This window comes from Choloepus didactylus, chromosome 4 (genome assembly GCF_015220235.1).
Source record: "Choloepus didactylus isolate mChoDid1 chromosome 4, mChoDid1.pri, whole genome shotgun sequence".
Classification (NCBI taxonomy): Eukaryota; Metazoa; Chordata; class Mammalia; order Pilosa; family Megalonychidae; genus Choloepus; species Choloepus didactylus.
In genome coordinates this window covers 171,678,664-171,700,952 of record NC_051310.1, presented here as the reverse complement: position 1 = coordinate 171,700,952, position 22,289 = coordinate 171,678,664, and the positions used below count along the sequence as shown (strand labels likewise).

Here is a 22,289-nt window from a genome sequence, read left to right as displayed (position 1 = left end):
GATAAATTTCAATTCCTCTTTCTACTTTCAAAGATTGTATTAAGATTGTATTGCATGAAATTCTTTCCGTTAAATTCCTGTTGGGATAACACTGACAGTGTTTCACTCCTTTGAAACATCTCTACCGTATTACCCAGATAATAGAAACATCTCTACCTTATTATCCAGATAATAGAAACTGATGCATGTTTTAAAACCTGAAAAATTATTTCGCAGATTTAGTCATTAATGTCATTCCCTTGATAGTTAAAGAAAAGCATAACAGGACACTTTTATTGTTCTTTTTCACTGTCCCCTATCCCGCATGAAAATTTATGGCGTGAATTTGTGTAACTTTTAAACACATTGTAAAGATGAAAACATTCTATCCTGTTATGATGATTCTGTATGAAAGATCGTTTTTCAATGTTCAGAAACACGCGTGGGTGCCGCTCCATCCCTGACCAGAGATATTTCTCCATACTACACAGCCACGTTAAAATTTCAACTTATTTTGGAGCTCAAATTCTACCATCTAAGAATTCTCTCTTTACCAACACTTATAAACAGTGTTTTAAGGATTAAGGTAGGTATTACGCTAACCCTTAAAAGACCTCGGCTCCAAATCACCGTCCAAAACACAGCATCCAACCTGACGCTAGTCAATCGTCATTCGCCCACTCCCTGTCGTAGACATAATGCTACAGTGATTGATCACTTGATTGGTGCCCGTACTTGTCAGTCACATCGAGAGGGTGGCGACCGAAAAACCCCGAGCTAAACGAGACGCGGTGGTTTACGTCATCTCAGAGCGACGAAAGCTGGTGAGGGAGGGGGCCGTAGCAAGGGCACTTTGCTAGTGGTGGGGGTGGGTGCAGCCTGCGAAAGTGTCATGGCTGCGGCCGCGGAACTTAGTCTCCCAAGCAGCGGTGACAGGAGCTTGCAGCAGAACTGCAGCCCCAACCTCTCCCGAGAGGTGCTCTGCGAAATCTTTGGCTCCCTGTGCACCTTGGCTGGACAGGTGAGTGGTGGCCTGGGGTTATAGAGGTGTGGGAACCATCTGGCCCCTTCCCGGGTTTTTTCCCTTTAGCGGAGCGCGGGGGGTCTCCGAGGCCTGCCGACTCGGGGGACTCTGACCCACAAGCGGTTGCCTAGGGAGGAACCTGAGCCTGGTCGGAGGGAGGATGACGCCGTACCGGCTTAGTTCAGAGCTGGTTGTAGACCAGATTTTCTCCACGAGCGAGGGAGGAGGGTGTAAATGAAAATCCTGCTCCCTGGAGGAGCTGGCTTGGCTTGGTTGAATAGTGAAAATTCGGAAAAGCTTCTCAAGTATTTGGGAGGCACCTGGCGCTCAGGGCCCCTTTTCTTCCAATTCATTATAGAAATTGGTTGGTCATTGCGGCCTCAGAGTCTGGAAAAGCGCTCTCTCTGCCTTTATTGGGTGATTTGCTCTTATGAGTCATTTGGTTTTATTTCCTTTTTCCTTCTGGCCATCTTGTGCATTTCTTACCCTTTCGAACGAGGAGGGGAATAAAAGGAATTAATCTAAAACACTTCTAGCGTGAAGTTGGATGGGTTGTCCATGATTGATCCTGTTTGCATCAGAACTGTTCTTTATTATTTAGTTTAATTGGTTGACAAGTAGCTTTTGCATAAATGTCATGAAGTGGGTTTGGAAAAACTGGGCTCTTTAAACTATTCGGATCAATTCGCTGTTTGATTTCATGATATATAACTCAAAATAAATTTTAAATGAAAAACAACTTGAAAATGTTTGCTTGCTTTTTAAAAGGAAATTCTTTTATATCTTAGAATATTTTCTAGCTATAAAAGTTTGTTCTGGGACTGGAACTAGTGCATATAGTGAAAGTAGACACAGCAGGCATTTGTGTCGAGGATAATGGTGAAGTCTTACAAAAATGGAGTGATTTGTGAAAATTATTTTTAAAGGCCTTAGCTGTATGGAGAAACAATTTTTGAAAACGTTATTTCAGTATTTAAAAAAATTCTAATGTGTATGTCATGACTTACAAAGTTAAACCTTCAGTTTGGTGTAATGGAACAGTTATTAATGGAATCTGCAAAAAGGCATAATGCAACTTTTAAAGTCGTTTGTTTGCCAGGAACTCACCAAAAAAAAATGTTTTTAAAGACTTGGGAACTTTTGATTAATTATTATTAACATTTTTGTTTTATGACCCAAGTCCTTTAAATGATTTAAAAGTTAAGAGAAACTTTTATTTTTAAGACGTGGATATTGGAACTTTAAAGTTTATTTACATTCTAATGTCAGGATGAAAAAAGTTTATGCTATCCTATTATTACAGAAGATGTTTTTGTTTCAGTAATGAATAGTTTTAAAAATTAACATTGAGAAATGATTTAAACATTTCTTTTGAAATATTTTGCATAGTGAATTTTTCAAACATTTAAAAATTTAAACATTTAGGTATTCTGTAGGCATAGGTAGAAATGTGATTAAAATGTACAGTTTCACCTATCAAAAATGTTTAAAGTAAATATTTGGTGAATTTGCCTGATACAGTGAAGGGATCTTCTATTCAAGTGTCAAAAAATAAGACTGTCTGCTCAATTAAACCCTAACCACTTTGATAATTCTCTTTTATATTTTGAGATGTATTGTTAAGATTAGAACAAAAACTTAAGAGTACTATACTTATAAAAATCACTTTGAGGGAGTAACTATTTCCTTTTGCAACAAGCTTAAAGGATTTTAAAAATGTATGCCATTATGTCTTTAGTTCATTCTGTATAGTATTGTTGTATTATTGGTTTTCCTCAATAGGAAGCATAAAACTAAATGTTAAACAGTATTTTATACCCACAGATTGGAAAACATACTAATTTTAACCTTATTTCTTGCCTCTGGTGGCCCGTTTTACCAAGCTAAAGAATTATTTATTGATAACTTGGATTTTCATATTAATTTTAATAAGGTTTTCACAGAAAATGCATATCTATAGGGTCTATATTAATAACAGACTAATCTAGATTTTTAGTGAATGGTTTATATGGGGTAAAAATGCATAGAATTCATTTTACTAATAGAGGATTTGTTGAATGAGTAGTTGATATATTGGGATAGTTTTAAAGTTAATTTGTGGCTGCTTTATATGGTTTTCCTAAAAGACCAAGTATCCTTAATTGCACTTGAAGTTTGATATAATTCAGTTGAATTGAAATGAGAATATGATCCAAACATTTAGATTTATTTTCTATATCTAGCAAATTTGATGCTTTGCTTTGGTTGAGGATTTGCCTGTTTTATCCTCAACTGTATGCAGAAATTCGCTATAATAGGTGATAGATTTCTTTGAGGACTGTAAAAGTATAATAATAGCTTACTTCCCTACATAATATAAATTACTATGTAATGAAACCTTGATAGGCATCAAAGAATTAAAAATTAAAAGGAATTAATTTTTGTCAGTGCAATCTACATAAAACTTCATTATATTTATATTTGTCTAATATTGACTTGAAATTTTTCTGATCTCATGTTCAAAGTGCAATAAATTTCTGTCATGTAGTATTCATTCAGTCTAGTGCCTTTTTATTGGTAACTTTGGATCTCTAAGCTCCTTGTGTCGTGATTTATCTTTTTGTTAAAATTACAACTTTTAAGTTCTGTTTGTGAACTCATGCAACACTTGTTTTTATTTTGTAGAAAACATGACTGATTTTTTATCAAAGATTTGTGATAAATTAATATAATTAAGTTGTGTGTACCATATGGTACATGTTTATGGTATAAACACCTGCCCCTAGAAAAGTTTATAGTGGTTCAAATTTATTCACTCAAAAGACTATAGATAGAGGCTCTTACTCTAAAATTTTCATTGATTTTGATATTAATTTTATGCCTAGGCTTGGGATATAATTTTATTCCAATAGATCACACACAGCCAACTTACAAGAAATTTTCACGTAATGAACCCACACACCTTACTAGAAAATAGTATTTAACAAAAAATCTTGACATTCCATCCAGGCTCTGCCATTTATTTCACTATTGTGGAAAAGTGTTTGTTTTACAATTTCAGATTTCCACAGCCAGATAAGTGTAATTTTTATTTGGAGTAGATAAACATGTTGCCATTTATTTCTAGACTTTATAATATATAAGGATAATCTTGGTTGGAAACAACAAAAATATGATTCAGAAGTCATAGAGTCATGATATGTTTTTGGTAACTATGTCTTATTTATCTAACAAAAGAAAATGTGCATATTAGAACTTCAATAAAACACTCGTGCCTCCTGTTTAATGCTCTGAGCTAGAAGTAGTAGGATTCTGAATAGGGCAAGCTTGTCTTGGATCTCATCCAAAGATTTTTAGATCTTTCGCGGATGGTTTCACCTCTAAGATGGCCCTATTACACAATTCCAAGAATAAGAACAAAATGTCATTCTGTTTTTTTACGAAAATCTATTTCTTTCTTGGCATTTAAAAGTATTAACTAGGAAGAGTATTTTAATGTGAGATTAAAAACGGTAACTGAATAAAATAGGCATGTGTTACTACTCTTCTATAGAAATCTTATTTTGGTGACATCCCTATATGTACAGCTTAATTGTGTAATTTTTGTGATGTTGCTGGTTTGTCCTTTTGAAGCTTAATCTCAGAGATGACGTGGTGAAAATTACAGTCGATTGGAAGAAACTCCAGAGTATCTCGACATTCCAGCCTGCACTGCTCTTTAGTGCGCTTGAGCAACATGTTTTATATTTACAGGTAAATTTGTTGTTAGACATGTTAACTCGATATTGAGAATAGAAATTAATTGTGATTAACTTACAAACTGGAGTATTTTTCGATTCTATCTTAACACTATATTAATAATGTTATTAATAAAAGGTTACATTCAGATTCCAGATCTATTAATTTACATAGTGATCAGGACAGTTATGGGAATATAGCCTTAAATGGATATGAGTATGAAGAGTGAATGAATGCAGTTCTGTTGAATTCTAGACTTGCATTGAAAATTCAGTACAGTTCCATCTATGGTGGGTTATAATTAAGCAATAAGACACGGCAGGTGTGTGTCATGCTATGCTAATGATTCCATGCCTTGGGTGAGTTTGGAGGCTCATGGAGTGCTTTCAGTGGTTCAAGAAGTGGCATTATCCCAGCATGACACATCCTGGAGTGTCTATTGCAATTAAACAGTTTCAGTATAGTTTTTAAAAAGAAAAGTAATTTCTATGACATTAATGTCTCATCTTAGTAAGTAGCCAGTCACTATTTTATCTTTTCTTTTTCTTAATAGTTTGAAATAACTCATCCTTTATATCAGAAGTCAACATGGAATTATTATTTGCAATAGTGTTGTTATATTTTTTAATATTTAAGTTCAATAACTGAACAGTATTATGACCTTGGACATCTCTGCAATTATAATTGTAAGTTTACAGTGTATCTCTAATCAAAGTATAAAATGTGTAGTGTCAAAAAGATAAGTGGAAGAACTGTTAGTAAAGTATTATAAGGTTTCAGAAGAGTATTTCATATAGCAGACAGTGGAAGCAAAATTGTATGTATGAAAAAAATTATTGGTACATTGATAAGGGTCAGTCCATTTTGATTAATGCAATAGACATTAACTTCAGCCCATCCTTTACTACATGGACTGACTTTGTGGGAAAATTTAACTCTGTTTCATATTAGAAGTAATAGTTAACCCTAGTTTTATAGGACAGAAGCAGTGAACTACAGAACTCAAGCAAGACTTAATCGTTGGGTTGTTGTGTATGTGTGTGGGGTGTGTGTGTGTGTGTGTGTGTGTGTGGCATAATATGATTTACATTATCCAGCAGGACTTTTTTCACCCTCCTAGTATAATGACAGGCATCTATCTATTTTCAGCTATGGATGTTGGTAGGGTTTTTTTTTTCCCTGGTTCATTTTCTTTTTTAAAATTTAATTTCATGACCCAAGAAGATACCCTGTGTCAGGAAAAGCCTGAGTGTTCACTCAGCATAACACCTATATATTTCATGTCTGTGCACTCTCATTCACTTTGGCCAACTGCAGTTTCAAGTGGAGAATCTCCAGTGATATAGTGGTAATGCAGGGCTTTGCTGATGAGAGCACTGGCTCTTGTGTTAAGGAGGAAAAACACTAAGCCTTAGTGTTCTGAGGAGGCATTTGAATGACATGTTAATTAAGTGGCATTGGTGCTAGATCCCAAGGCTTTGATTTGGCACAAAATAAAAGATGAGTGACAGAATTATTCCCTCAAAGAAAAATTTAAATTTCCTCAGGTTTTTTATAGCAAATGATAATGGTTACAATAGCAGAGAATAACAAGCATTTATATGTGATCAGCTTTATATGTCTGGATTTGCCAACTTTTTATATTTAGTAATTGATATTAAATATTGCATTTACTTAGAAATTTCTATAATACGCTAAAAGTGTAATTAATTTTGAACAGTTTGAACCTGAACAGGTGGAACTGTGTTCTTCTTAGCCTTTTTTAGCAAAACTTCAGCCTCTGATTAAAGAGGAGACTGCAACTGCTGTTGAAGAGATACGAAAAACAGAAACAGGCAACAAGAATGAAGCGAGTGCCAAATTTCCACTTGGCAACCTACAAAAGGAGGAAAAGCACAAAGATTGTGATTTAGGAGATGTGAAAAAAATACAGATCCATTTTGATCCAGAAATAGTTCAAATAAAGGCTGGAAAAGCAGAAGTAAGGAGTGTTTTCTTTTGGTGGGGGTGGGTTCATATTTTTTTAAATCTTATTTTTGAATTGTTAAAACATGCATTTTGTTCTTTGTAGATTGACAGACGAATATCTGCATTTATTGAAAGAAAGCAAGCTGAAATAAATGAAAACAACGTCAGGGAATTCTGCAATGTTATTGATTGTAATCAAGGTAACTACCTAGAAGTTGTTAATTTTCACAGGACTTGAAGCACAATTTTTACAGTTGCTCAGATCTTTCATTTTAAAAAAAATGAATAAATTTAAGAACACAATTTGTTTTATTTCACAGGTTTATTTGGAAACCAAGACAGTTGTAATTTCCTTCTGTAACTATATCGCAAAAACAGTTTCCATTTTGGTTACACAAAAAACAAATAAATGCTAATGTTTGCCATGAAACAAAAGATTATTTTAAAGTTCCTTTTAGAAAATGAAGGTGAACTGTGGCTTGCAGGGTGGCTTGGTCTTACTAGTAAGAAGGAACTGAGCTGTATAAATTTCAAGCCTGTAACTGTACTTATGAAATTATGATGCTAATATATAAAATGAACTTAGTGAAGTTGATCCTCCTCAAGAGGGAGCAATTTTCTCACTACTCCTGAGCTCTTTGAAATGTTTTATGACATGATACAACCAATTTGTCATGAAGACCATGGTGTCTTACAGTTTCTTTCCTTTTCTCTTCACAATGCATACTTTTAGTGTTTTTCCATTCAGGTTCTCCCCTTTCCCTCTCCATTTGATTATTATAGTAACGCTAGAGAGCTGAAGATACGCTGCAGAATACAGAATATTGCAAAGCACTGCCATAGATCATACTCTGGCATCATAGTAATAATCAGAACAAGTAGTTCTTAGAAAAAATTATGGAGACGAGTTCATAATTGGAATGAACATTTTTCTTGTTTCCTCTAATATCTCTTGGCTAATTAATATAAACACAAAACTGTCAGATGAATCTAGAAGTGACTCATAGCACATTGATACACTGATTCTCTGAATAATGAAATAATACAGACTCAAGATGGGTTCTAAATGCAGCTTTTTCCACTAGTAACATTATGCACATGTATCTCTGAATTGGTTTATACTTTCCTGTTAACTTTCAGAAACAAGTGCATCAGTGGCAAAAATCTCAGATACTACAATCCATGTGCAAGAAACCCTGAGAAGGGTTTGTTGAAGGAGCAAAACACATGTGTCACTAATGTTATTCCTCTGTTTCTCCCTGCTAACTCTTATATAAACCACCAGGGGATAGAAATTGACAAGAATTGAAATGCTCAGCAGGATTCCTTGGCCCATTCAATCCCTTGCTGGCTCAAAACAGTGCTAGCAAGAATTGCTATGGAGAGTGACTAGCACTCATTCATTCACTGTCCTTACACCATACTGAATTTCTCACTGATGGGTCAGTTAATCTATATGTTTAGAATATAGCTCTGGAATGGATGATAGCTTCTTTTTTTAACCTTAGCCCCATGAGATGGTAGAAAGACACTAGAAAAATGATGGCCCTTTAAACACACTTTGAGGTGTCTCAAAGAGGAAAGAAAGAAAAAAAGAACATGACTTTCTGTATCTAGATATAAATGATAAGTGAATTTGGAATTTTATTCACAATTAAATTTATCAGTAATACTACTTTATTAAGAAAACTTAGACTGAAAAAAATGAATGTATTTTAATGTGTTAGTGTATTCCTTTTACTACCTCTCAATTTGACCTAAATGTAAACAGTAGATTGAAAAAAAAAAATCAAATTCTATAGGGGGGAAAATAATTTTATTTCAGTGTCTAATTTATCATCCATTTTTATAAAGTAATTCAAAGGAATTTTATAGGAAATTTTGCAGGTTTTACTTAATACTTTAAATATTATTTTTTGATATTTGAAATGTTTATGTATCATGTTATCATCTTTCCAAGTTTCTCCCTTGATTGTAATTTATTTGTTGATATTTAATTTTAAAGAAACTCACTGTACCTTCCAGATGGGGGAAAAATGTAGCAAATTTCCACAGCATATCTTTCCTAAAGTTGCATTTTTTGAAAGGGAGTAGGATAGGAAGAGGTAGGCATTTTTTGTGATTAGGGATTTTTTTTAAATTAGCATTGGAAATCTAGATAAAATGGAAAGGATATATCAAACTGAAGTTTCAAGCTCTTTTTTTTTATGTTAGAGTTCCAAATAAAGTGGTGTTAAATGTAATTTAGACCCTTTTTATTAGATGTTCACTAATTTGATCCGTAAGTAAAATCAAAGATGCTGGAATGGAATTTTTTTAAAAGATATTCAGTAAAAACAATGAATTCCATTTCTATGATAAAGTAAAGTGAACTCTCTCTGACTTAGAATTAAAACACACTCTATAACCTAGCAGTCATTTCTCCAAAAGCCCAGTTGAGTTTTTAGAGATCTGATTTTCCTATTAAAAATTATATTAAACTATGCCCCTAAATTTTGAGACTCTTTCTGTTTATAATCTGAAAATTAGATAAGGTTAGATATATAATAAGTTTTAGAGAGTAATAAAAGTCACTAGAGTTTAAACGATTATTTAACATTATATTCTCTTATTATGACTAACATGTTAACCTGAACATTGGAAGTTTATCAAAATCTCATACATTTGAATATGTAATATATTTAAACGTACACTCATCTAAATTTTCCTTAGAAAATAGTTGTGCAAGAACTGATGCCGTTTTTACCCCTTACCCCGGATTTAAAAGTCATGTAAAGGGTAAGTAACCACCACATGATATCTTTATCACTGATAGAAATTTATTCTAGATTATGGAATAGAAATAATTTTCCCATCCAAAATTTGTTTATTTTAAAACAAAACGAAACAAAACAAAACTTGCCTTTTTTCATTCTTGGGTTTGTGATTAGATGGTCTTTTATAAGAAGAATATAAAATACTGTTAAGGAGAGAGGAGTTTTGATATTTGAAATATAAATTTTTATAAGCTCAAAAGTTTCTTAACTTAGTTTCTAGAGTTGTGAATACCTATGGACCACAGACTAGACCTGAAGGAGTTCAAGGGTTGGGTCATAAACCTAACAGCATGCTTCGAGATTGTGGTAATCAGGCCGTAGAAGAACGACTACAAAATATTGAGGCTCACTTGCGATTACAGACAGGTAAGCAGAGTGCTAGATGGTGCCTCATAATGTGCCTTTGTAAATGGTTAAAGAAATTCCAGTTAATTTAATCAGTAATTATTCATTGAGTACCTGTCATGTACAAAGCATTTTCCTGATTGATATAAAAATGAATAAAGCATGGCCCCTGATCTCAAGGCATGTATAGTTCTTGTTATTTAGGTTCTTGTTCCTTCTCTAACTCTTATCACCACCTTTTTTTTCTTTGAATTCCTTTATTCATTTTTTTACTAATACACATTCTTGAAACTTGCCTAAGTGTTTTTTTTTTTTTAATTTTGTTGATTAGAAAAGTTGTTGGTTTACAGAAAAATCATGTAGAAAATACAGCATTTCCACATCCTCCCTGCCCCTAATTATTAACACTTTGCATTAGTGTGGTACCTTTGTTACATTTGATGAAGGAATACTATAATTGTACTATTAACATAGTCCATAGTTCACATTAGAGGTGTATTTTTTCCCCCATATATCACCCTATTAACACCTTGGATTAGTGTGGTACATTTGTTATAATTCATGAAAGAACATCTTTATACTTGTACTATTAATTATAGTCCATGGTTTATAATAGGATTCACTTTGTTGTACAGTCCTATGGTTTATCTTTTAATTTTTTTTCTAGTAATGTATTTCACCACATTTTAAAATTGAGAGAGTGCTAGCAGGATGGGAACAGGTTCCAAATATATCCTGACATTCTCAATTTGTTGAATTCACAACTGAAAACTAACAGTATTTTTCCTGCCACCATTTTCTTAACTCACCATAACCACCTCTTATTCTTATCATCCACTGTGTTAGGTACAAAGTGTCCATAAATGCAGTCCTTTCCCTCAAGGATCTCTCAGTGAGGATAAGCATATAAATAAATAAATGCTGGAAGGAAAATGAACTAACATTTATTGAACAATAGTAAGTGCCAGTCATTCTGAAAGTGTTAAGCGTATGTCAACTCACTTAATACTTAACAGTATCCTTGTGAGATGTAGTATCATTATACAAGTAAAAAAACTGAAAAGTTCAAAGAGCTTGAACTATGTGCCCAAGGTAGTAAGTGACAACTAGAATTCAAACCCATGTCTTAACTAGTCCTGAAGCCTGCATCTCCCACCCCATTTAGCCACTAGTTTCTGTTGATTGTGTCATCTATCTATCTTTAATGTCTTCCCACTTTCTACCACCACTTCTGCTATTCTAGCTGATCTCTCCTTTGAACTCATGGAAGGATATTAACTGATCTCTTTCCCACTAGAATTTCTCCTCCAGACCATTCTCTAACCTGCAGCCAAAGTGATTTTTCTAAAGCTCAAATCAGATTTTATTACTTCCCAGCTAAAAATTCTTTAATGATTTTCTGTTGCCCTTAAGTGCATACTAAACCTAGTATTTATTCATTTGTTCAACAAATAGGTATTAAGCTCCTATTATAAGCCAGGCACTAGTCTAGGTGCTGAGAATACATCTGAACAAAAATTCTAGTTTGGGAGACAGATGATATAAATAATAAATAAATTACGTGGTATGTAGAAGTGCTATGGATAAAAGCAACTTGACCAAGAAAACTAAACATGGTCCACATCTCTAGTTCCAGCCACATCTCACCTCCCACGCATTTTGCTGCCTTAGGGCCTTTATGGAAACTTTTTCTTTCTGACGTTGGACCAGTGTGTGTTCCCTGTATATATAGTCTCATAGCTTGTAGTGCTCCCTTCCTTCCTTTATAGCAGTTGTCACAGCTCTGTTTGTTTAAGGTCTGTCTTCTCTGCTAGGTAGTAGAGTCAGTGAGAGCAGAACTTGCTCTCTCATGGCCATTACTTTGTGTCTAGTGCAGTGTGTGGCACAAAGTAAGTGTTCAAATATTTGTTCAATGACTGCTCATTTCACCTTTTCAGATATGTGCAAAGTACAGCGGGGACACGAAGTTAGTTTTCAGCTCTGTTCAGGGGAATTGAAGGTGTGGCATCCATGATGAAATTACATGTGAGTTAAGGATTAGTAGGAATTTTCTAGTAGGCAGGAACAAAGCATTCCAAAAGGAGGGAACAGTATCTCTGAAGAGCACGGGCACAAAATAGGGTTCTGGGAATTTCCGAGTCCAGTTTACCTGGAATATTTGGCGGTAGAAGAGGGTAAGAGAATGAATAAGTGTTTGAAGGTAATGAGAGATTAGCATTAAAAATTAATCCCCTCCCCCAGAAGTCAATGGATTTAGAAGGCAACTGTATAAAAGGCTTAATTGGTTTATTAAGTCCTTAGTAGGATCAAGTAGTTAATTCTTTTGGCAGATGTTTGTTAACTGCCTACAATATGCCAAGTACTATTTTAGGCACTGAGGATAGTGAGATAATGTAGTCATAGTCCCTGGCTTCAAATACTTTATAATCTAGTAGAGGGAGAAAGACACATTAATATTGAAATGGAATGTTAAAGGAGCTATGAAGGACGGATACAGTGGGGGCACAAGGGAGCCTCCGTATGAAGAGTTTCGGGCAGCACTTCATTGACCCAGTTAAGCTTGAACTAGCTATTGAAAGGTACAGAGGTGAGGCAGAGGACATTCTAGGTAAAGGGAGCAGCAAGAGCAAAGTTAAATAAGTTACTCATTTTACCTTACAATCAAGGTCTTAAGAGAAAAACTTTATTCTCAAAAAAGAAACATAGTTCTAGAGTTTTTATATTTAATAAGTTGATACTTTTGATATGAAATGTCGATATTCTTTAGTTGCTTTAGTTGCTTAATGATTGTCTAATCATGTATTAATTCAGTTAGTAAATACAGAGCAACTGCTATGTGCCAAGCATTGTAGTCTATCAACTAATGTTTTGTAGATTGATGCAGTGCATGAGCTTCACAGTCATACACAGTGAAGAAAAGGATCTTACATTAGAGTGGGAAACCGATAGTAAATAAACCAAATTCACAGAATGCCAGGAGGTGGTAATGCCGTGGAGAAAAGTAAGGGAAGGAGAAAAGGGTGTGTCGGGTAGAGTGAGATGGTAGCACTGATATTTTTATAAGGTTGGTCATAGAAGGCCTTACTGATAAGGTAATTTTTGAGCCAGGATTTGAAGTTGTTGAGAGCAAGCACTGGGAATATGGAGGTAGAGCGAACCTCAAGGATGCTTGGCCTACGTGAATAATAGAAAAAAGGAACAGAGTGACTAGATAGTGATAGTGAATAGAGTGACATGAGGATTGGGAGAATGTCCAATCCAGATTGTGTAGAGCCTTGTAAGGCATTGTAAGGGCTTTGGCTTTTAATCTGAGTGAGATGGGAAGGTATTGGTTTTGAGCAGAGAAGTGACATGATCTGACTTAAATTTTAAAAGGATCACTGGCTGCTGTGTGGAGAATTGACTCTGGGAGCAAGGCAGAAGCAGGGAGACCAATTTGGAGGTTGTGATAATCCAAGAGAGAGATGGTGGGAGTGTAAATTAGAATGGTTCTCAGTGGGAGGTGGTGAGAAGTAAAAGGATTCTTGGTATAATCATAAACTTGAAATTTGAATGACCTTAATTTACTATCCTCTCCTCCCCCCCAGAAAGTTTATTAGTTTAGAATTGTGGTAAAGTCCTTCTTTAACATTCTTCTAGGGTAAAGGAGAAAATATGGCATGTGAGGAGAAATATAAATCAGGGAAAATAATGGTATCACATATTAAAACCACTGAATTGATTGTCAGTTGTCACTATGCATTTTCTTCCTCCTAGGTAACTGTCACCGCCTATCAGAAATACAAATTGTTCTGTAGAGGAGCCATTCAACATTTTGTAAAATGAATGTAGCATAAAACAAAACTAGCAATGTAGGAAGCATCATTGGGGCTTGGGGAAAGGAGGTTCCTATAGGGTACAATATGAACATGCGTACTAAGGATTTCATTCTGTTTTACTTTTGCTCATTTATTTTCTTAAGTTTAAGTATTTCCCATTCCTTTGCATGATATTTTAAGAGTAAAAATTATAAGAAGAGACAACTAGTCAATGGTTTCTCAGAATTTCTTTTTAATATATTTAGGTGGTCCAGTACCAAGAGACATTTATCAGAGAATTAAAAAACTTGAGGATAAAATCCTTGAATTGGAAGGTATCTCTCCTGAATATTTTCAATCACTAGTAAGTATAAGTGCCTTTAAAAAAAAAAAAAACAAAAATGTTATTTTATTTCAGGATTCTTTGTATAACAGTTCATTTATTGATCTGCTATGCATGAAACACTATTTTAATAATTCAAAAAATGAATGAGCATAGTCCTATGGAGGGGGTAACCTAGTTCTTTAAAAATTCTGCTTCTAAATATTGTATTACAGATTCATAATTTTTAATGTAGGGATACTTTTGTTATACATTATCCAAATTCTTAAACTTAAGCCAATTTCATGGCATAATAAATCATCCTGGATAGTGGTCAGTTCTGTCACTGTGAACTTGCTATTGTGTAAAACAGAGAGTTCCTTTGAGTCTTTGCCCTATCAGTTATCCCTTCTGTCTCTTTAATCCTTCTCCGCAGACTCCTTCCCTTAGCTCATACAGATACATTTCTCTATACTGAACAAACACCTCAAGATGCTACTCTACCCTTTTCTTTACCTTAACCACCAGACCTTGAAAGACTAATCTATATTTGTCTATTTCAACTTTAGCATTCATTCATTCATACCTCTTTTCCAAGGACATTACAAAACAGTGTTGTGCTGGTAAGTATCTTTTAGACAAGCAAACCTGAGTTCATTGTGTTATTTTCCTTGGTCTTTTGAGGTGATTATGTATAACAACTGCCTTTCTTGAGTTTTTCTTTTTTTAAAGCAATGCCATATTAGAAAGAACTAAAATAACATAAAAGGGAGATTTTACTAAGACTTCTGTTTCTGAAAAATTAGGGAAAATATTTTCTCTTATATTAGCATGGAATTATATGTCAACTGGTAAAAATATATTTAAAGTTTATTTTAGATATAGCAGCAATCTTTCCAAAATTATACATTGGATATTAGAGTGAGGTACAGAAAAGCAGTATTCCCAGAGCAAGAAGGCAGGTCAGCATGTCCTAAATGGCAAAACCCAAGAAGCAGGGTTTTAGTGATTTAATTCCCCTAAATGTAAAATGAGATTTATAAAAGTACAAGGATTGAAGCAAGGATTAAATGAGATGATTCTGATTGAGCACTTAGCACAGTGCCTAGCACATGGTAAAACCTCAAAAAATATTAGCTGTTTTCATTTATTTAGTTTCAGACACCATTTTAATTGTATAAATATGGATAAGTCACTCAATTCCCCTGGCCTTTAGTTATCTAATTTTAGAAAATTTGTTGGTTGTATTACATAATTACAAAGTTCTTTCCACTTTTATGATTTTAATATTTGTTTGAATGTATCTTCCTAGAAAACTTTGTGAAGATTTTATGACTTTTCCTGCAATAACCTACCGTTAAGTTTTTCATAGCATTTGAGCTGCTTTCATTAAGTAATCTCCAGAAAGCTTTTTTTTCTAGTTCAATTTCATACCTTGTTAAAATAATTCTTGTTAATAATGGAGCTGATCTTGCAAGAGAATGTGGTAGTATCAGAGGCCTCCACTGAAATCTCCATCATTTATCTCTTCTCTCTGATTCTGATTTATGAAAGCTTAACATATATCTGTTACTAGACTTGGTTAACAAAAGAACAAGCGCTTAAAACCATAATCTTGTTTTTTTGGGGGACCTTTTGTACATAAGAGTATATGGTTAAAGAGCTAGAAGTAGTCAGACTGTAGAGGACTTTTAATGCTATGCCAAATAGTTTAACGTTTAAAGTATTTTGTCGGGGAGGCTCTCTTGAAAGCTTTTGACAGGAGTGACTCATGAAAGCAGTGTTTAGAAAGGTTTATCTAATACTAAGGTGGGAGATGGATGAAAAAGGAGAGAAGAAGGAAGGAAGGAGAGAAGAAGAGGAAGGAAGGAGAGAAGAAAAGGCAAACATTAACAGAAAAAAAGATGTAAATAGTACTCAGTTCAAAAAACAAATCCAGATTGTCAGAAGTTCTTTTCATTTTATGAAAGATGTAGAAATCCAAAAAAAAAAAAAAAAAAGTTAATGTACGTAAAACAGGAATTACAACAAAGGTTAATATTTGTTGCACCTTTTAATGTAATAATTCTTAATGTCTTTATCATTCACATGAAACGAAAAATTTGAATGTGGTAATACTTTAAAAATGTTAAGCATGGCCTAACAGACCAAATGATCATTATGAGTAGTTCCAAAGAATTACTTACTGATTTTAAATTCTGACAGTTGAAAGTTGTAAGTATAACCTGCTTCACAAGTATATTTCCACATCGCTTTGTTCATTTTATAGCACTTGTTACTTATATGTTCACACATCTGTTTTTCACACTGTATTTTGAACCTCTCAAGGGTAAAACTGTGTCTTGTTCATCTTTGAACACACAGAATGTAGTAGGCACCAACTAACTGCGAATGAATGGATAGGACTTGGCTGATGGTTAATTACTGGACTTTTGCAGGTGTGCTATGTTTGTTCCAAAGTACTGTCCATGCAGCATCTTAACGGTAACTTGTAATTTAGGTCCTGTCTGGTGGCATTATGAAGTCTGAGTTGAAGAGAAATTGGGAGTCAAGGAAATGAGTTTAGAAACATGTCATTGTCCATGGTAGAGACGAATGAAGGTCTGAATCAAGGCAGTGGGACTATTCGGGAAGAAACATTTAGGACACTGCATCTGTAGAATCAGCAGTCCTTTACAGCTGGTTAGAAGTGAGGAAGGGGATAGTCATAGAAGAGACCTCTTCACCCCTGAGTTGCCTTAGAATAGAGCGTCCCTGGATCTTTGTGTGTGTGTGTACATGTCTGTGTATGAGTGTATTTAATCACCTTTTCATCAGACACAGGCATTACAGCTCTAAATTACCTGCTAAGGTAAGGAATGGAAGAGAAGAGAAACTTGAATTGTCTCTCTCTGGCTGTTTCTTTAGTGTGCTGTGCTCTCAGATGTTTTTTTCTCAGGTACCAAAACCTATTGAAATTTCCACTTTTTATACTGAGATTTCTTTGTACCTAAGAAATAAATTTTAAAACTAGTTCAGGGTGCCCACACTAGAAGTCATGTTTCTAAATGTTCTACTTGTTAAAATATCTTTCTCAGGCCTAAAATAAACCCCAAAGACCACATTTTAATGTATTTTTAAGTCATTGAGCCACTTGTGTCTTTATTCTCCTCATTCTTACTTTTAGATTCATGATACGGTAATAATCTTATTATTCAATGATTTGGAAACTTATCAATTGTTACAGGTTAAATTGTTAGGAGAACAAGGGAAAGTATATTTTCATCAGGTGTATAAAAAGCCACCTCTTGGGAAGGTAGGAGACTGAAAAGTGACCAAATTAAATATTAAGCCCTTACCTGCCCACTGGCAATTTGGCAAAGGAAGGAACATATTTGACTGGTATTTTTTTCCATATTTAATAATTCCAATGCATAATGATTTCCCATTTATTATAATTATACTGATAAGATGCATACCTCTATAGTCTCTGAATCAGCTTTTGACACAAAGGAAAATGTGAATTTTAACCTTTTCTTCCAGATCCAAGTGGTCAGAAATGCTCATGAGAAAGCTTTACCACTTTTGTTCACACATTATCAAATTTACTAATTTATTATTCAAAAGCTTATGATGTGAAACTAAGAACAAAATCTAGAAATAACTCATTAGATAAGGTTTAAAAGGTTTGGCAGCCTGTCAGTGAGAATATTCTCCATTTCAAGTAATAGAAATTTGAACTCAAACTGGCTTAAACAGTTTGGAAATTGTCTTATAAAATAAGTCCGATGCTAGTGCAATCTTCAGGGTTAATTGATTCATTGGCTAAATCATGATTGTCAAAGACTTAGGTTCTTTACCCTCTTAGTTCTGCTTGATGTTGATTTCTCCCCCAGATAGATGACATCTACAGCACTTCCAGGTGGCCTATCCAGATACAGGAGTGTCCAAAGGAGGACTTTTTTCTTAGGAGTGAGGAAGCTTTATACAGAAGCATTCTTTCTCCTCTCCAGCAGACCTCTCCTTACTTATTGGCCAGAATTGGGCCTATGTCCATTCCAGTCACTGGCAAAACCAGATGCTTTGCTTGGGTTGAGATCAGCATTTCCTTGAGTCACGTGGCTTCATATGGGAGCAGTAGATAACTGCTTGCCTTGGGAACCAGTGTCCATTATAGTCGGTCAGGGGTGTGTGTGTGTGTGTGTGTGTGTGTGTGTTTTCACACCCCTTGGCCTGTGTGTGTGTGTGTGTGTGTTCACACCCCTTGGCCTGTGTGTGTGTGTGTGTGTGTGTTCACACCCCTTGGCCTGCTATACAAAATTCTGTTTTCCTCTATTGCTACTTCACTTGTTTATCATCCTGGGTTGGAAATGTTACAAAAAAGAAGGAAACTAAGTAGAAAATCCCTAGAGCACTTCTTTCTGCAGTCACTCAGCCTCATTAGAATCTAGTAATTAATGGGAAAGTATGTATTGCCAGGAACAAACACGTTCCTGCAATGTAACTACTGTGTACTTTTGTTATCATCATCTTTGGAGGGTAACTTCCAGAGTATAAGAAGGTGGATGTTGGTTATGGACAGTATTTAATGAGTTTGTGAGCTTTGTTTCTGGGCTCTGTTTTTGTCAGGGTTCTCAAAGGCTCTCCATATTTTGTACTGTATTCTTTAAATGAAAATCTAAGCATTGATTAATTCATTACTTCTCCCATCCCCATCTCCTTTTTTTCCTTTTTAAAATTTTATTTCTAATCTAGAATTTTTCTGGAAAAAGAAGAAAAGTTCAACCACCTCAGGTAAGTTAAGTTACTGCATTTTCATTTTGGCTTCTGAAAGTTGGATTAGTTTAATACCTTTCATATTAATAAAAGTTCCTAAGTTTGCCTTTACTTCATATCCTAGAATTTAGGACTGAGGAAAAAGACAGTATAAACTAATGTACTAGAATTAGAGAAATAATTTTATTAAGGGAATGGAGTGACCTCAGATGGGTCAAATAAATATAAAAATCTCTATCTTACTTTTGACAGAAGAATGTATCAGTTACAAAATGCTTAACAATTAAGTGCTCAAAAGACTTAAATCTCTCCTCCATTCCCTTCACCTTTTGCTGACACCACTATTGAACAGCATTTAAATCAATAAAGGATGCTTGGCAGAGGTTAACTTCAGCCCACCCCTGTCCAAAGTGCTGCACTTCATTAATTAGTTGAATCTTAATGCTAGTCTTTAAAGGTTTTGCTAGTCTTTAATGGTGGTAATGTAAATTTAAAGTTGGGGAAAAAAAAATTGGGGGTCTGTGTATTTTTTAAGGGTAACATTATTTATATTTTATACTGTAAAATTTTGAGTAAATTGAGAGCAGACTTTTTTTTTCAGAAATAGATGGTTGAAGTAGATCCCTTAAAAGAGAATTTCTAGATATTTTAAACACTTAAACTAATCCTAAAATTTAATTTTTTTTAAACCATTGATTATGAGAATAGTCAGGTAAAAAAAGTTTTTATGATCCTTTCAAAGTACAGAAGGCCTAGGAGAGCTTAGTCATTAGGAAAGAGAAAAATAAGACATACTTAAGCCTTATTAATTTTTCCCTTTACATTTAGGATATGGTCAGCACACATAGTTGTTCAGCTTAAAAACTATTCTCATGAGGAGAAAAACCACATTTTACCACATTGGATGTCATATATTTACAGTTCATGTAGTACTTTTTCTGTATTAAGATACTTCAGAGTCTTATTCAGCAGTTTGTGTTCTTATTGTTTACAGCAGAACTATTCACTGGCAGAACTTGATGAGAAAATTAGTGCCCTCAAACAAGCCCTGCTCAGAAAATCAAGAGAAGCAGAATCTATTGCAACTCACCACCTTCCATGAAAAACTCCCCTCATCCTTGTCATTTTACTTTTTTGTATACATTCATTAACATATGCTCTAATTAATTAAATGGATATGTATTTATCAACACAGACTTCCTTATGAAGTCAAGGTTTATTTTCATGTGAGTCTAGTTTGTAGCAAGTAATCTTCAAATAGTGAGTTTAGAGATAGTGATGCATTAAAAATAAGATATTGGAACTTATTCCCTTCTTTTATAAAGGAGGTATTTTGGAAATCAAAAAACTTAATTTTAAAGTACAATCTTTTTTTTTGTGGACCACAGAATGGAAGATTTATTTTGGATAGTGATACTAAAAGGACTTGATATTTGTAAAATTGGTGTTAACCAGTTTATTAGTTTACAGTACTTTGTATATAATAGGCGTTCAGCAAAAATTAGACTGAAATGAATTTTAAATGCATGTATAAGCTTGTTTTTTTATTTTTCAAGTGTCAGACAATTTTAACATAAATAAGCAATAGAATTCTTTTGTACATAGATTACAACTTTAGCTCCTTATTGGGTATGTGACCTTGAACAGGTTCCTTATTCTCTCTTGGTGCTTTAACTTCCTTATGTGTAAAATGGGGATGATGATAATAGCACCTACTTCATTGGCTGTAATGAAGAATAGGTGAGTCAATGCATGTACAACTTTTGAAATAAAGTCAGGCTCAAGAGAACTGTTCAATAAATGTTAGCTGTTGTATAAAACCAGGTCTGTCTTTGGGCAGTAGGTGATACAAATTATAGTGCCTGTCTTGAAATCCTCACCTTTTTACAGTGTCTTTTTTCTGTTAGAAAGTACATATATTGCCAGAGTTGCAAACTAAACATTTAAAAGATGCAACTACAGTGAGGTAGGAAATTGTTCATGGAGTAGCTATTTAGGTCAAGAATTGTTTGGTTGCAAGAATCAGAATTCCACCAAAATAGCTTGTAAAGGGGAGTTTTTAAAGAATCGTAAATCTGAAACTTAATTGTAGGAAGTATAACTGGACATTGTGGGATCTAGAAAGTTACCAAGCAGCTAATCTCTTTCTCTGTGTTTCTTTCCAACTGGCTCTGGCTCTGCTTCTCTGTCTCTCTGTGTCTGGTTCTGTCTTTGTCCTCTACCCTCCTTGTTTTCTTTTTCTCCCTCTGTGTCTCTTTCTTTCTGTCTTATGCAGTCATCTGTGCATCTGCTTTATTCTCTTTCCGTGGAATGTTTTTTCTGAGAGCCTCTGCATTTCTGTTTTCCCACATGGGATGACACATCAGCCTTGTCTCCATAACTGAGGCTTGTTCATGCCTTTGAGCTGCCATGGTACCACTCTGAACCCAACTCTAAAACGTCACAAGTTTGACCATTGCTTACCTCAGTCTTTGTGTCTCTTAGTTCATATTCTTTAGAGACTGAATCTCACTCATTGAAATCAGGGATCTGACTCAGTTGTGGCCAGGATGAAGGGACAGGACCTCTTCATAGAATTATGCCATGTACACACAGCCTTGCACAACTGTTTGTGGAAGCCTCGAAAATGGGGTCACTTGGTAAAAACTGGATGCTTTGGAGTCATTCCCAAGAAGTGGGTGTGAGCTATGTCTTACCACTACAGTACATTTCATCTCTGCCCAGCAAACTTGTCCTTCAAGATATTCTTGTCTAACTTAATCCAGTATTATAGGCACAGCTAAAAATGCCTCTTCACCAGTCAGTTTCCATCTTGCCCAGATGTGATCACCATCCTGCCAGAATGGAATCCTTTGAGTTTAATAACACATTTTATTACATTAGAAAGGAAGTTGGTTTTAAGGTGGGGAGGGAACTTGGAAAATAGGATTATATCCTGGTCACTGGTCCAGACCAGTAAATGCCATGAGTCTGCTTCTTGACATGCTAAGCAGTAGAATAAATTGCTAAGCCATGTCTTGACAGTCCAAGGATCTACCTATTAGGAGGATTTCCTTTTTCCATTATCCTTCAGTTGAGCTCTTCTGAAGGACATGAGAGAGGCGTCTTCACAAAGTACTTATTATTGTCTGATGCCATAATCCTTTTCTACTTGAGTCTGGAGCCTACAGAAGAGGCCAGGACTCAACACCATGTTGGCATGAGTTGATAGAGGTCCTTGTTCTTCGAGACTAAGGTTCTTCAGGTGTTAACTCCCCAGAACTTTAATGGACTTTCAGTCATTGTCTTTCTTGAGTATGCCATTGACTAAAAGGTAATGCCAGGAATTTTTGTAGGGGTAAGCTTGCTCTCATCACCAAGCTGTCTAGTGACCATTTCTGCAGGATTTTTATTCATCTATTCTTATCCCCATTGTTTTATTCTTAATGGCCCTGTCCTCAAGAGAATAAAGGAGGACAAGTGACTGGAAAGAGGCTTGCAGGGTCAGGAAGCACTTCTTCCCACCTGCCCCTATGACTGCATACCCTCCCTCATTCTGCCCCCGCTGGTTACATTCCTATCTAGGA

At 34.8% G+C, this 22,289-nt stretch overlaps 1 protein-coding gene across 6 annotated transcripts; it reads left to right on the top strand.

The window, feature by feature from the left end:
• The first annotated feature begins 804 nt into the window (after nt 1-804).
• Nucleotides 805-20,602, top strand: LOC119532426 (MAP3K12 binding inhibitory protein 1). 6 transcript variants are annotated; one of them, XM_037834842.1, is made up of 10 exons: nt 805-1,000; nt 4,616-4,735; nt 6,477-6,701; nt 6,792-6,888; nt 9,401-9,466; nt 9,718-9,870; nt 13,913-14,010; nt 14,567-14,591; nt 18,703-18,741; nt 19,721-20,602. In XM_037834842.1, the coding sequence occupies exons 1-10, from the start codon at nt 872-874 to the stop codon at nt 19,741-19,743; spliced, it is 975 nt and encodes a 324-aa protein (XP_037690770.1). In that variant the 5' UTR covers nt 805-871; the 3' UTR covers nt 19,744-20,602. The 6 variants fall into 6 exon arrangements, with proteins under 6 accessions (XP_037690770.1, XP_037690772.1, XP_037690768.1 ...); XM_037834840.1 differs by having other exon boundaries at nt 806-1,000; nt 19,718-20,602; XM_037834839.1 differs by lacking the exon at nt 14,567-14,591 and having other exon boundaries at nt 807-1,000.
• Nucleotides 20,603-22,289: the final 1,687 nt, after the last annotated feature.